The sequence below is a fragment of the Panthera leo genome, chromosome B3 (genome assembly GCF_018350215.1).
Source record: "Panthera leo isolate Ple1 chromosome B3, P.leo_Ple1_pat1.1, whole genome shotgun sequence".
Classification (NCBI taxonomy): domain Eukaryota; kingdom Metazoa; phylum Chordata; class Mammalia; order Carnivora; family Felidae; genus Panthera; species Panthera leo.
Genome location: NC_056684.1, coordinates 133,408,016 through 133,423,207, shown reverse-complemented (window position 1 = coordinate 133,423,207; position 15,192 = coordinate 133,408,016). Strand labels below are relative to the sequence as shown.

General features: G+C 43.0%; 1 protein-coding gene across 7 annotated transcripts in view; it reads left to right on the top strand.

Annotated features, from left to right (window-relative positions):
* Window positions 1-15,192, top strand: part of TTC7B (tetratricopeptide repeat domain 7B) — a 254,266-nt gene that overhangs the window by 60,983 nt on the left and 178,091 nt on the right. For all 7 annotated transcript variants that reach the window (XM_042944076.1, XM_042944086.1, XM_042944078.1 and 4 more), the window contains one exon: window positions 2,941-3,071. In XM_042944076.1, the coding sequence (XP_042800010.1) occupies window positions 2,941-3,071 (131 nt within the window). The remainder of the gene's footprint in view (window positions 1-2,940; window positions 3,072-15,192) is intronic.

Here is a 15,192-nt window from a genome sequence, read left to right as displayed (position 1 = left end):
CATTGTTCAGAGAATGAAAAGACAAGTCATAGACTCTAATAAAATACTGGCAGATATTTGCAAATATCCGATAAATGAGTTGTATCCAAAATATACAAAGAAATCTTAAAACTCAACCATAGGAAAATAAACAACCCAATTGAAAAAAACGCAAAAGATCTGACCAGACACTTCACCAGAGGAAGTATACAGATGGAAAATAAGCATGAGAAAATATGCTTAGCATCATTTGTCTTTAGGGAATTGCAAATTACAACGAGGAGATACTACCACATACCTATTAGAATGACTAAAATCCAGAAAACTGGTAACACCAAGTGCTGACAAGGATGCTGAGAAATACTAAGTCTCATTCATTGCTGGTGAGAATGCAAAATGGTACAGCCACTTTGCAAGACAGTTTGGCAGTTTCTGACAAAGCTAAAAATATTATTGTTTCAAAGTTATTTGTAAACAAAATATGTTTATGTAGCTATTAAAAAATTTTTTTTTAATGTTTATTATTGAGAGACAGAGAGACACAGAGCATGAGCAGGGGAGGGGCAGAGAGAGAGGGAGACACAGAATCCGAAGCAGGCTCCAGGCTCTGAGCTGTCAGCAAAGAGCCTGTCGCGGGGCTCGAACTCACAAACTGCGAGATCATGACCTGAGCCGAAGTCAGTCGCTTAACCGACTGAGCCACCCAGGCACCCCATTTGTAGCTATTTCTTACAGAGTCTCACTCTTGGTATTGATTGACCCATTTGAATTGAAGACTATGTTCACACAAAAACTTGCACGTGAATGTTTATAGCAGCTTTATTTGTAATTGCCAAAACTTGGGGTCAACCTAAGTGCCTTTCTCCCTTCCTTCCTTCCTTCCTTCCTTCCTTCCTTCCTTCCTTCCTTCCTTTCTTTTTTTAATGTTTATTTATTTTTGAGAGAGAGAGAGAGAGAGACAGACAGAGCGTGAGTGGGGCAGGGGCAGAGACAGGCTGTCAGCACAGAGCCCAATGCCGTGCTTGAACTTGTAAACAGCGAGATCATGACCCAGGCTGAAGTCAGATGCTTAAGCCCCAACCAAGATGCCTTTCAATGGATTAATGAATAAATGGAATATTGTAAAGGGACAAAAAGAACTGATCAGACCACAAGAAGATGCAGAGGGACCTTAAATGCTAAGTTAAAAATGAAAGTGAAGTTAAAAGTGAAAGGGAAAATGCTACATGCTGCATGATTGCAATTATATGACATCTTGGATAAGGCAAGACCATAAAGACAGTGAAAAGATTAGTGGTTGCCAGGGGCTCAGGAGGAGGGGTATAGAGATGAGTAGGTGGGGCATGGGACGTCTTTAGGGCAGTGAATTTGTCTGTAGGACACTGTAATGGTGGATACATGACAAAACATTTGTTAAAACTCATCAAGTACAGAACACAGTGAACCCTAATGTGGTTTAACTATGGACTTTAGTTAATAAAACATAAAATTAAATAAAAATAAAAAATCATCATGATGAAACATTGAAAAAAATGTTTTGCTTGTTGTATGCCAATTTCATCCCAATAAAGCTGCTAAAAAAATGACAAAATCTTTGAGCCGTCACTTTCTGTGACAAACTGGTAACCTCTGAGCTCCCAGGCACGCTGTCCTCAGTTGTTGCGTCCTTGTGAATAGAAGTGGCTTCTCCTCTTTCCTGTTCAGTACAGACACCTCTCTCGTGGCTTTTTGCAGCCTTGGAGGGACGGTCACTGATAAGAGCAGCTTGGAAGAGGCTGTTCTCAACATGATGACACATGAAAGAATGGGTCATTTGCTGACGCTCAGCATGTCTGGTCTCCTCTCTGTAGTGGGTCTGCTCTGAAAATTAGCAACTAACTAGATGGGTGTCATTTGGGAGGCTGGAGACCTGAATTCTGATTCCTGTTGTTCTATTAACCGACTGTCAGGTTTTAGACAAATCACTTACTTTCACCCTGGCCGATCTCAGCTTCTTGGTCTATAAAATGAGTGGGTTTTCCGGGGGTGGGAATTTCTCTGGCTTCTTCCAGTTCCAGACCCCCTTTCTGTCAATATCAAAACTTCTCCCGCACTTTTCCCTGGAGTGGAATATATGCCATGGTGTATACATATGTCCCAGGGCACTTGTCACAGGAGAAGCCCTCTTGTGTAGAGTCACCGGAGACCCTCCCTCTCTCTGCCTCCAGTTGTGGGTGGAGACCGGGGGGGCGACTGGTTGCCCAGGGCCGGGCCAGAGGTTGGTGCTGGTTCAGGCAACAGCTGTTCATAGCATTCTTATTTTTTCAGTCTTCGTACTTTTGTACCTCCCAGCCCTGAACTCTCTCTTGGCAAAGAGGATCTCTTCTGTCTCCAAAGAAATGCCCACAAAGCAGCTCTGGTATTTTCTTAGCCCACAGCGGAGAGGTGGTCTGTGGGGCTATTGTGACTCCCAAAAGTCTAAAGCTCAGAGTTGGAAGATTTTCCTAGTAACTGAGACTCCTGAGAGCATTTAACATTTTTTTTTTTTTTATGTTCAATTAGTTAAGTGTAGATTTTGGGATAGAAGATATTCTTTAGCTAGTATTGTGCTGTGAGTCAAGCTTTGCTTACTTTAAGGGCCTTGGGCCATACCTTGAATGAGAAGCTCTGTTAGGTCTGAATGGGGTCATGGTAAAGTACCCGGTCAAATTCTCAACCTGGATATCAAAGTCATGGGGTAATTTCTGTGTATTTGGGGGCCTCTTTCATGTGTCACATACGGATATTCTTTTTGGTGTCTCATTTTGATGTTCCATTTTGTCCTTAGGGAGGGTAGAGGGCAGAGAAGCCGCTTCTCTGACAGTTTATGATATCCTGGGACCATCTTCTGGTCCTCTAGGGCAATACTGAAAAATTAAGCTCCATGAAAAACAACTCACCCAGTTTTTGTATGTTTGATTTTTTTGTTTGTTTGTTTTTTAGGACTTTGTTTAGAGAAGTTGCCTGTTTCCTCTTCTACCAGTAACCTCCACGTGGACCGGGAACAGGATGTCATCACCTGCTATGAGAAAGCAGGCGACATTGCACTCCTGTACCTCCAAGAGATAGAGAGGGTAAGTGAGGAGCGTGTGTTCGCTCCAGCTGATAACTTTTTAAAAATTTCAAACCAGACCGTAGAGAACTGTGGTCAACCTCTGGAAAACCTTCCACGTGTCTGCCTCTGGGTGAAAGCTTTCCTTACATTTTTCAGCGCATGGGAGATGGTGGGGATTGTGGCATCTTGTGAAAAGTGTTTGGGAAGCATTTTAGTATCCTCAGAGCAGAAGTGACAGTGTGCCCCGGGGCTGGTTAGTCATTCATGTTCTCCTACGCGAAGTGGGTTGTACTTGCACAGATGATATGCCCACATGATGTACATCTGGGGTTTGGGAGGCTTTACATCCATAGTTACATGAAAGGTCGGCTGGGGACTCCCGGCTGACCTGCTCGGAGCAGGTGCGTATCCCCCGAAACCATCTGGGATGGTTTACCTCCAGCAGACAGTGGTTGCCTGTGGTGTGGGGAACCAAGCCGGCAGCTGACAAGGGGGCCCCCCTGGGCAGGGATGGAGGGAAGATACCTGCGCTCACGCCCTCGGGCAGAGGAGGTCGGAGCCAGCCAGGAGATGGGGCCAGCCAGGTGCGGGCAGCTTGTCTGTTTAGAAGGATCGCTGTCTTTTGGCTCTGCTCTCTCCTCAACCTTTCTGTGTGTAAAAGGAACGTCTACTTTATGAAGTTCTTGTGGAGATGGTAAAAGGACGTGTCAGTGAAGGAACTTAGCCCCGATGCAGAAATATACTGGATTCTTGGTACACGTCACTTATTTTCTACTAATAACAATGGGTTCTAGCCATCTCTACCCCCAGCAGAGTTTCCTGGCATTCTGACCAAGGGCTTGCCACCGGTGTTTCCCCTTTCACACCCAGAGACATGTCCTACGAGACTTTGAAAATGACACATGTCTTGTTTCTCATCAAGTTTATGAGTTCTCTGTTTCCCTAAGGATTAGAATGGGGAGGGGCTGCCAAAGTCTGGTTAGCTCTGTTACGTTGTATGTGTACAGACTGAAGCAGTTTCTTCCCTTAAGTCTTCTCATAACGTGTTGATGTGTGTGATAAGGATCAAAATTGCCTTGTAAGGGGCAGGGAGTGCAGGTGAGAGCCAGAGAGAGGAGTCTGGGGGAATGAGGGGACCAGCGTTTGACCTGGCCGACACCAGCATGGGTTGTAAATCGAGGTCATGGTGTCTGGGAATTCAGGAAGATACTTGGCCGTCTTGCCAAAACGTCCCCTCACAAGGCTGCTCATATGAGAAAGGAATTTTTCAGTTATTCAGAATTTCTGGTATGATCTTTAAAGAAATGGTCGTGCAGCCTGCTTTAAAATGCACAGCGTCTTGAACGTCCGTCTCCCTGATAGCCAGTGCTTGGAAGTGGAGACGTCTCTTATCCAGCCAAGCAGTTCTTGTTGACCACACAGCCTTTGCCACTTAGGGGCCCTTATTTTGCACCTTACTTGCCAACAGTTGTCTGGCCCCATTACCTCGGGGCTGCCTTCTCCCGGCTGGAGGAAAGGAGTTCATCTGTGACACGTGTCTTTAATGACGTGGGGACTGGCAGCTCTGGATGTACTTCCTGTTGTGTTCAGTGACAACCACCAGTTCACTGTCGGGTTCTCCCGCCAGACCACCAAGGAGACTTGTATAATCATAGAATTTAAAAGAAAAACTTTTTTGTGCGGTGTTGGGGAAACAGTGGTCATAGGATGTGAGATTTGGAGATGAAAATGGAGGCCCAGACAGGGAGGACCCACAGGAAGTTAGGACCACAGGTAGGATTAGAACTCTTCTGACACCAAGTTCAGGGCTCACTCATGTCAGGCTGCTGCACACAAGTACAAGGCAGTGTCGTTTCCCACACCCTTCCCGACAGAAAGCGCTCAGGAGGTATTTGGCCAAGCGAGCGTAGCTCTCGGTAGCGCGGGGAAGCAGCCTCAGCCTAGGGTGTAATCTCGGGGTATAGATGATTTTCACATTTCTGGCTCTGATTTTCCAGTGTGAGTTTTGCTTTATGGGAAATCACTTTGGGCCCCCCCCCCAGATACAACATGCTGGGGTATTAGTGATGAGAGAGACGGAATGAGCCACATATCTGTTTTGACTGTAGTAGGTGCTCAAGAAGCCATTTGTAGATTGATGGGAAGCGTGGGGGAAAAATAGCCTTTCTAAGTGACTGCTGGGCTGGGTGGATGTTCAAGGTCTTGATGAAGCAAGATTGGTGTTCTATGCAGAAGATACCTACTTGGCCTCTTTTTTTTTTTTTTTTTTTTTAAGTTTGAAGTTAAAATTACTTTTAAGAATTATGCTAACAGAAATGTTAGGGAAATAGAATCTGAAAGAAGTCACAGACTAGGACAAGCTGAGGTTCATAGTGCTTTGTTTTTCTGGGCGGGCAGGCCTTTGAAGTAGAAAATCCCACACACTCTGTTCTGGTATTCGTTCTGCTGGGCACAGGCAGACGGTCACTCAGTGGTTTCCCCCCATTTACCGGCCATTCCGTAGCAAAGAAACTTCTGTTGGCCAGGACCTTCAGCATTTTATCTACTAGTGGTGGTTTTTTGTTTGTTTGTTTGTTTCGGTTTTCTGAGTGGTTTTCTTCATTCACTAGCAAGAAGAAAACTGGGGGAGAAGTTTTGAGGACAGGGTGGAGTGACACGGTCAATATTTTTTCATGATGTGACACCCCCGAACCGTGTTTCGGAGATGTTTGAGAATGTTAGATTTGTGAGGCAGCTGACTTAAGCTGTGAGAGGCAGCAGAGCGCAGTGGTATAGTGACAGCCAGGGTTGGGATCTTGGATTTGCCACCTCCTAGCTGTGGCACTTTGGGAAAGTTACTCAACCTTTCTGTGCCACCCGAAGATCCTCATCTGTATCATGGCAATAATAATTGCTGTAAGGGTGCCATGAGGATAAAATGGGTTCACTCATAGGCCTGCCATCATACGGTTAGCGGTGGAATCTTTCCTAATCTTAGAAGATTTCAGATAGTTGGATAAAAATCTGGAATATTATTAACACACTGGTTTTGTTTTTTGTTTTTTTTTTTGTTTTTTTGTTTTTGTTTTATTAAACTGTTAAATAATTTTTAGCAGAATATTTATGGAGTGATTTTTTTTCAGAACTTTTCCCTTTCTTGTGCAGAAGCCCTAACAGGATGGCGTCTTGCCTGGAGTCCTCATGTCATATCTGGATTCCGGACTTCTGTTTACCCCTGACTGTTTGACCTTGGTCCAGTCATATATTTCCGTGTGCTTCGACTTTCCATTGTCACGGTGGGGCTAACACTGCCTGGTGTGTTTGGGGCTGGTGTTTTCCACCCCTTATGGGACGTGCCATGTGTTATTGTCCCCCTGCCCCTTGTCCAGAGGTGGAGGCAGGGCCGAAGAAAATTTGAATCCACGAAAGCAGGGTGATTCAATATTTGTTTAGAGTTGTTCCTGTTATCTTAGGGTTAAAGAGCCATCTAATTTTCTCAGTTTGTTCTCTGAAGGGGAGTAAGACACTCCTACAATTGTGCACATATAGTAATTTAATCAAACAAATCGAATTAGAACGCATCGAATTAGAAAGGACACAGGCTGTCCTTGATTTGTTTGTCTCGAGCTGGTGGCATTATGCCAACGGTAAATAAAGTTACCTGCCCCACAAGGAGCGTCTCCTGGTGCAGCGATAGGAATAAAGATGACTTCATTTTTGAAGAGCATAAGCCGAGCCCTGCTTTTGGCAAATGAAATCATCCCGTCTGTGTCCTTTGCACGCCTCAGCCAACCAGCTGGTTACGGCTTTCTTGAGGAGAAGCCGCGCCGGGGTTCAGCTTCACCTTCTGCCGGCAGTTCGTTTCTTCACGCCCGATTTTAGAAAAGAAGTCACTGCTAAATTACGGGGCGCCGGAGACGTTTCGTGGGCAGTTTCAGTGCTGACGTTTGGAGGAGAAAACAACTGGTCCCCAAATATCGCGGGGCCCGGCCCGGGACTCCTGCTCCATCAAGGCGTTGCTCCCTGGCCAGCACGGGAGGCGCCCGCAGTGACGTCGTTGACGTGCCGGACTCTGGACCGGATGACATGGAGGTCACGGCGGGTCTTGAATTCACACGAGGTGTCCCAGGAGAAGGACCCCGCGCCGCTGATGGGGAAGGCAGGGGGTGACTCTGGAGGTCCACATGGCCGTGCTTTTGGCTTTAAAACGTGAGACGGTAAAGAAGAAGATTCTTGGTTCCTTCCGCCTCTCCACGGCCTGCCTTTCCACCCAGGCCAGAGCACCAGGTGACTGTTCGTAGCTTACGAACTTTGCTTCCTTAAAGAAACGTCGAGAGGCTGACTAGCCAGTAAATGTGCTCTGACTGTGGGCCTGCCATCTGGCTGCCTGGGAGAGGAGGCCACACACACTTGAAGCAGAGGTAGAAAAGTCTGGAAACCGGAAAAGAACAGCAGCTGATTTTAATTTTCGTGTGTTCCCGGCCAGCCTTTCCCCTCGTAATTGCGTGGCATTCACGAGTTTCGTATCTGTCCTTTGTCACTCAACATTACGTCGGGACTTCAGAATGTTTTCATGGCCAAATAATATTTCATCGAGTGGCCGGTCTCTCTGACAGAATCAGCTTACTGCCGGGTCTGCCCCGTTGTTGTAAATAACGTGGCGATGACAGCTTCCTGCGGGGGCCTCTCCCCCTTTGCTTTCGTTGTTTCCTGACGGCAGATTCCTGCAAGTGGAGATATTTTCGACATTCTCATTAACTACATATTGTGTCCATTGGCTCCCTACGAGTCACACTAACATCTCCCTTCGGCGCGCTGGGAGCATAATGGTTGCTTTGCACTCTCAACGGGCTTGCTGTTGTGTAAAGGTTATTTTGCTGATCTGCTAGGTGGAAAAACGGGACCTTGCTTGCAGTTTTCGTTTGCGTTCCTTTGACTATCAGTCAGGCTGAAATTTTGTCCATCTACTCCCAGGTTGCGTTTTGTCTCTTTTTGAATGACAGCTTTATTGAGTTATAATTCACCTACCATACAGTTCACCTATTTATTTATTTATTTATTTAACGTTTATTTATTTTTGAGACAGAGAGAGAGACAGAGCATGAAGGGGGGGGGGGTGGGTCAGAGAGAGGGAGACACAGAATCCGAAACAGGCTCCAGGCTCTGAGCTGTCAGCGCAGAGCCCGACACGGGGCTCGAACTCACGGACCGTGAGATCAGGACCTGAGCCGAAGTCGGCCGCTTAACCGACTGAGCCACCCAGGCGCCCCCAGTTCACCTATTTAAAGGAAACCATCCATCTGTGGGTTTCAGCCCCGCATCATGCTCTGTGCTGACAGCTCAGAGCCTGGAGCCTGCTTCAGATTTTGAGTCTCCCTCTCTCTCTGCCCCTCCCCCGCTCAGGTGCTCTGTCTCTCTCAAAAATGAATAAATGTTAACGATTTTTGAAAAAACAGCTATTTTAAAGGACACCATGCAGTACTTTTTAACATATTTAGAGTTGTATAACCATTCGCCAATATTTAATTCCAGAACATTTTTGTTACCCCCAAAAGAGACCCTGTACCCGTTAGCACTCACTCCCCATTTGCCTCCGGTCTCCCCGGTGTGTATAGATTTGTATATTCTAGATTTTTCATTCAAGTAGAACCCTACCACCTGTGGTCTTTTATGACTGGCTTCTTGGCTTCGTCCATCTCGTGGCACGTTCCAGTGCTTCATTTCTTTTTATCGACAGATGTGCCATTTTGTGGATATACTGTCCAGCATTTTATCATTCACCATTCGGGTTGCTTCCAGGTTTTGGCTGTTATAATAATGCTTCTATAAATTTTCACATATAAGATTTTATGTGGGCAATGTTTTCATTTTTCTTGAGTATATTCTTAGGAGTGGAAACTGGTAACTTTATGTTTAACCTAGTAACATTCCTTTCTTGCCTGTGTTTACTTCCTGTCCAATTTTTGGATGAAGTTTTTTTTTTCTGATAATTTGAATAAAGTCTTATATCATAAATATGTTAGCCTTTTAATCATGTTTGCTCTGAATATTTTCCCAACCAGTAAATTTCCGTTTGCAAGTTGCTTATAAAATTTAAATCTGTATATAGTTGAATCTGATTTTTTAAATTACATGTACCTCATTGTTTTAAGGCTGAAATCATTGGGGCACCTGGGTGGCTCAGTCGGTTAAGCAGCCGACTTTGGCTCAGGTCATGATGTCACAGTTCATGAGTTCGAGCCCCGAGTCGGCCTTTGTGCTGATGGTGCAGAGCCCGCTTGGGATTCTCTCTTTCTTCCTCTATCTCTGCCCCTTCCCTCACTTGCTCTCTCTCTCAAAATAAAGGAACCAAACCAATTAGACAATAAATTTCATATTAAAAAAAAAGCTGAAATCTTGGGATAACCCCCTCCAGGATTTAACATTTTTTTCAACCATTTTCCATATTTTTATTATTTATTAAAGAAATCGTTTTAATGTTTATTTATTTTTGAGAGAGAGAGACAGAGACAGAGTGCAAGCAGGGGAGGGGCAGAGAGAGGGAGAAGTAGAATCTGAAGCAGGCTCCAGGCTCTGAACTGTCAGCACAGAGCCCGACGTGGGGCTCAAACTCGTAAACGATGAGATCATGACCTGAGGTGAAGTCAGATGCTCAACTGACTGAGCCACCTAGGCGCCCCTCCATGTTTTTGAAAACAACTTTTAATTTCTAAATCTTCTTGGGATTTATTTTGTTGTATGATGTAGATATGACTCTAAATTACTGTTTTTCTCCAATTTCACTGCTGCTTTGAGATGATCTTTTTTTTTTCACATTTTCTGTCATATATTTTAAGTCATTCAATAAAATTTTAGATACAACAGTCATTTCTGGCTGTCCTAGTTTGTTCTCCTAATCTTATATTGCACCAATATGACACTACTTAATAAGTACTTCTTTATGATGAGTTTCAACATCTGAAAGGATTAGTAACTACGCATTAGTCTTATTTTTCAGAATATCCCTTGTTCTTTTCTCATGATACTTCTAGGTGAATTTTAGAATAATTCTGTTGAGTTCTAGAAAAATCCTGTTGGGATTGGTTGGATTTTTATGAACCCTATACATGATTGGGAGAATCATATCTAGTCTTCACTCATCTATGACCATGATACCACTTTCCGTTTTGTAAGACTTCTTGTTTCACAGATTGTAGTCAATTTACTTTATTCCCAGATCTTTTCCATTTGTATTGCCTTTTGAATGGGATCATTATTTTTTAATTATATTTTCGCGCATAGCAGCGCTATTAATTTTTTCGTTCACTTACACCAACATTTACCGAGTGCCTTCTGTGCTCTGCAGTGTGCTTGACACGAGGGACACTGGAATTAATAAGCCACAGAGTACGTCCTTAGGAAACGGATGATCTCGTGAGGACACAGGTCTGTAACCAGTGTGGGCAGTGTTTTGGTGGGGAACACTCAGCAGACTCTGCAAGCCCAGAGAAGGGTCTTGGTGGGGCAGCATGGTAGGTCAGGGAGGGCTCCTGAAAGACAGGACACCTGAGCTGAATTTTAAAGGCTGACAAGGGTGGCAGCATAGGATCATTAGCCACAGTCCTGAATTCTGTAAAAATAGAATTGATTCTTTTCATTTTTCTAAGAATATGAATACATGGCAGAGGAGTGATTTTTGTTGTTGTTTCCTCCTGTCTAATATTTTCCGTCTTATCCCTCTCATGCCGTCCCTCCAGATCTTTCCCCCCATCTCCAGTTTTTCTAAAGCAATGTTAAAAGAATGAAAGTGGTAGAAAATGTAGAAAATGCCCTTGTTTTGTTCCTGTTTGAAGGTAATTCATAAATACATGCCCATTAAAGATTAAAATGTTTGTGTGCTTATTAAGTTTCCCCTTACAATTCATAACCATTATGTCGGGTATATATTATTATGTCCATACACAGATGAGGACAGTGAAGGTCTGAGAGATTGAAGGAATTGTCCTAAGTCCACAGTGGTGAGGAGTATCAGAACATGATCTTGAACCTGGGTCTTTTGACCTAAAGTTTTTGGCCTCTGCCCCCTTACTGTCAAGCTTCTGCAGTCACTAGGTGCATGCTTTTGCCAAAGCAGACCGCACTTGTGAAGAGGGTTTGTTGGCAGTCTTCTTGCAGGGAAGTGTTTATCCACAGAGGAAGTGGTGGCTTTGACATGCCAAACAGTACTCCTGCCCAGGCCCATGTGTTAGAGGCTCTTTGTGAAGACGGGATGAAATCCAAGGTGCTTAAACTTAAGGTGCTTAGCTGAGCTAGGTTATTCTCTGCCTCCCCACTGTGTCTTTCCCATTCTTCCCACTTATAACCTAAAGCCTCATCCTGGCAGCTCTGACCTCTTGTCTTCTGAACTTTGTTCTGCAAGCAAACACAGACGAAGAGGACAGAGGCGGAGGAGCTGGACTGCAGAGTCAGGTGGACCTGAGTTTCAGCACCAACTCTAACACGGGCTAGCTGCGCATTTTGGGCAACTCACTCAATGGGACAAAGCCTCGCTGTCTCCTTCAGCGAAGAGAGGATAGTGTATCTCGGTGGTCTTTTGTGGGGGAATAAATGAGAGCCTGTGTACCTACATAATACCTAATGCATACTAGGTTACCTTCGTATTGCCTTTTTCCCTGCCTTTCTGATTGGTCTTGCAAATTTATTCATTCATTCATTTGCTACATATTTTATTTATTTATTTATTTATTTATTTATTTATTTATTTATCTATTTATCTATCTATCTATCTATCTATCTGTTCTGTATATTGAATGCTTACCCTACACCAAACACTGCAGTAGGCACTGAATGTATTAGCAAATGAGATAGATGTGGCCCTGACTTTGTGGAAGTTTTAGCACTGTGGAGGGAGACAGCCAGTATTCAAAGACAAAAAAAAAAAAAAAAAAAAATACATCAATAAACGCAGTGAAGGAAAAGGATGGGATGATTTGAGAGGGAATAACAGAGGCAGACCTACTTGATGTTAGGTGGCTAGGAAAGGCCCTTCTGAGAAGGTGACAATCAAGCTGACACCTGAAAGGTGAGAAAGATGACAAAGGTAACAAGACCCAGATTGTGTTAGAGAAAAGTTATTCAGGCTGCTTGTGGAAAGTGGGAAGGAAGAAAAGGAGAAAGAGATTCCATTTAGGAGACTAGTGTAGAAATCTAACAGGAAGTGATGGTAGCTTAGATGGAGGTAATGGTTGTACTAATGGGTAGATAGAGACATATTTGAGAAACAATTAGAAGGGACGTGGTAATAGATTAGATGTGAGAGAGTGGCAGGGTGTCCAGGCTCACCCCCAGTGTCCAATTTGGGCAGCTGGGTGGATGATGTTCTTTCTTAAGACAGGACAACTAGAGATTTGTGTTTTGGAGTGACCTTGGACTTCTGGAGATTTAATCATGCTCAGAGTTTTCCTGGGGGTGGAAGTTAGGCAGTTCTTGTCTCAAGAAGGCATTCTAGAAGGTAGGAAGGAGGTGCCCAGAAAGGGGCCCCTGAGGAAGAGTCTTCTCCCTGAGCTCCAGGTGTATAGAACCTTCCTAAGACTGAAATTGGACCAGGAAAAGCAAGAATTTCCCCCTCCCACCACCAGCCACATAACAAACACAACTCCAAGTAACGAGTAACGGCAGAATACTGCTGGGAAAGGGGCATGAAATTGGAGAGAAATCCCCTCTGTAGCCCAAGCACACAGGGACTGCTGAAAACAAATTGGAACAGAAACACCGAGGAAAACCCTCTGGCATACCAGGTCCCACAGTAAGCACAAGTTAGTAGCCCACTACTTGAGGAGTTTGCAATCTGTGGTACTTTGGAAGTAACTATAGAGACAACAAAACCCAGCCCAGCTTCATCCTCTGACTGCATTGGCTCAGTCCCCCCCGTTGGTTGCCTTTTAGATGAAAAAATGTGCCCATTTTCAGGTGTAAATATTATTTACCTCATTCTGTTTTTCTACACATAATCTTCAACATTGAATTTAAAAATACCAGATATATACACAAATGCACACACAAGCAGGAATAAGCAAACTGTTGTGAAGAGCAATAAACCAAACCCAGAAATGGCCCACGTGTTGGAACTATCAGGTAGGAGCTGAAAAATATCATGAATAATATGTTAGAGGATATTGTAGAAAAGGTAGACAACATGCATAAAGAGGTGGGAGTTTCAGCAGAGAGATGGAAACTATAAAAATGTAATATTGAAATGCTAGAAATAACGAAGCAACATATAATAGAAGAAGGAATTTTTTTTGATATGTTATTTTTACACAATCTCTATCCCCAACACGGGGCTTGAATTTACAACCCTGAGATTAAGAGTCACATGCTGTACTGACTGAGCCAGCCAGGTGCCCTGGGATGAAGACATTTTTTGATGGTTTGTTAGAATACTGGACACAACTAGGAAAAAAATCTTCCAGTTGAAAATAGGTTAACAGAGATTATTCAAACAGAAACACAAAAAGAAAGAAAAAGTGAGGAAAAAATTAGAACAGAGCATGCAAGAATTGTGGAAAAAATATCATGTATGTATTTGGTGTCTCAAAAGGAGAAGAGAGAAAAACTGGAACAGAAGAAATATTTGAAGAGAAATGGCTAAGAGTTTTTCAAAATTACTGAAACACAACAAACCACATGTCCAAGAATCTGAGTACACCAACCAGGATAAATAGAAACATACACTTTGATGTATTGTAGTTAAACTGTTGAAAATCAAAGATAAAATCCTGAAGGAAGCCAGAGAAAAAGAAATTTTGTTTTATTTATTTATTTATTTATTTATTTACTTACTTACTTACTTATTTACTTATTTATGTTTTAAGTAGGCTTCAGGCCCAGCACGAAGCCCAATGTGGTGCTTGAGCTCATAACCCTGAGACCAAGACCTGAGCTGAGATCCAGAGTTGGATGCTTAACTGACCGAGCCACCCAGGTGGTGCAAGAAACTTGAAATACAGAACTATAATGGTAATAGTTACAGCAGACTTATCATTAGAAATTCGGTAAGTTAAAAGACATCAGAAAGATAACCTTAAAGTACTGGATGAAAAATTCCAAAACACCTCAGAAGAAAGAAGACAAAAACTTTCTGTTTCTTCTGGGACAAACAAGACTTGAAAGAATGCATTACCAACAGACCTGCATGACAAGAAATGGTAAAGGAGTTCAAGCAGAAGAAAATACAGATAGCTATAACAAAGTGAAGATCATCACAGATGGTGATAATGAGCATACATATAAAAGACTTTTTCTTCTGTTTAATTTTTTAAAAAGGACACTGACCCATTTGGAACACCTGGATGGCTCAATCATTTAAGTGTCCAACTTCAGCTCAGGTCATGATCTCATGGTTCGTGAGTCCGAGCCCCGCATCGGGCTTGCTGCTGTCAGCCTGTCAGCGCAGAGCCTGCTTTGGATCCTCTGTACCCCCCTCTCTCTGCCCCTCCCCCACTCACACCCTATCTGTCAAAAAATAAAACATTAAAAAAAAAAGATGATAATTGACCACCTAAACCAATAATAGCATCAACATATTGTGGGATATATAACATAGAAGTAAAAGGTGTGACAACCATCGCACAAAGGATGGGGAAAGAAATGTAAGTACATAGCATAAGGTGTTTATGCTACATATGAATTAGTGTAATATTATTTGAACATGAATTGTGATGAGCTAAAGAGCTGTATTGTCTATAGTTGGGCAGCTGAGAGAGAAAGACTGATGGATGGACACACAAACACAATTAACCAGTCATTAGTGGAAATGAATTGGAAACATCAATCTAAAAAGCAGAACGAGAGAGAAAAAAGGAACAAACAACAGATGAGACAATAAAAAAAAACAACTAGCAAGATGGTGCCAATCATGTCAATTAGTACATTAAATGTAAATGGTCTAAAGAATTAAAAGGAAGAGATTTTCAGATTGGATGCAAATGTAAGGCCTAATATACGCTATCTATATGAAAACTATTTAAAATTTATATATATAGGTAGACAAAAAGTAAAATTATATATCATGCAAACAATAATCAAAGCAAAGCTAGAATGACTGTATTACATCAGAGAGTTAAATTTGGAACAAGGAATATTACAGATAAAGGGAGATGTTACGTTAAAAAGGGGTCAGT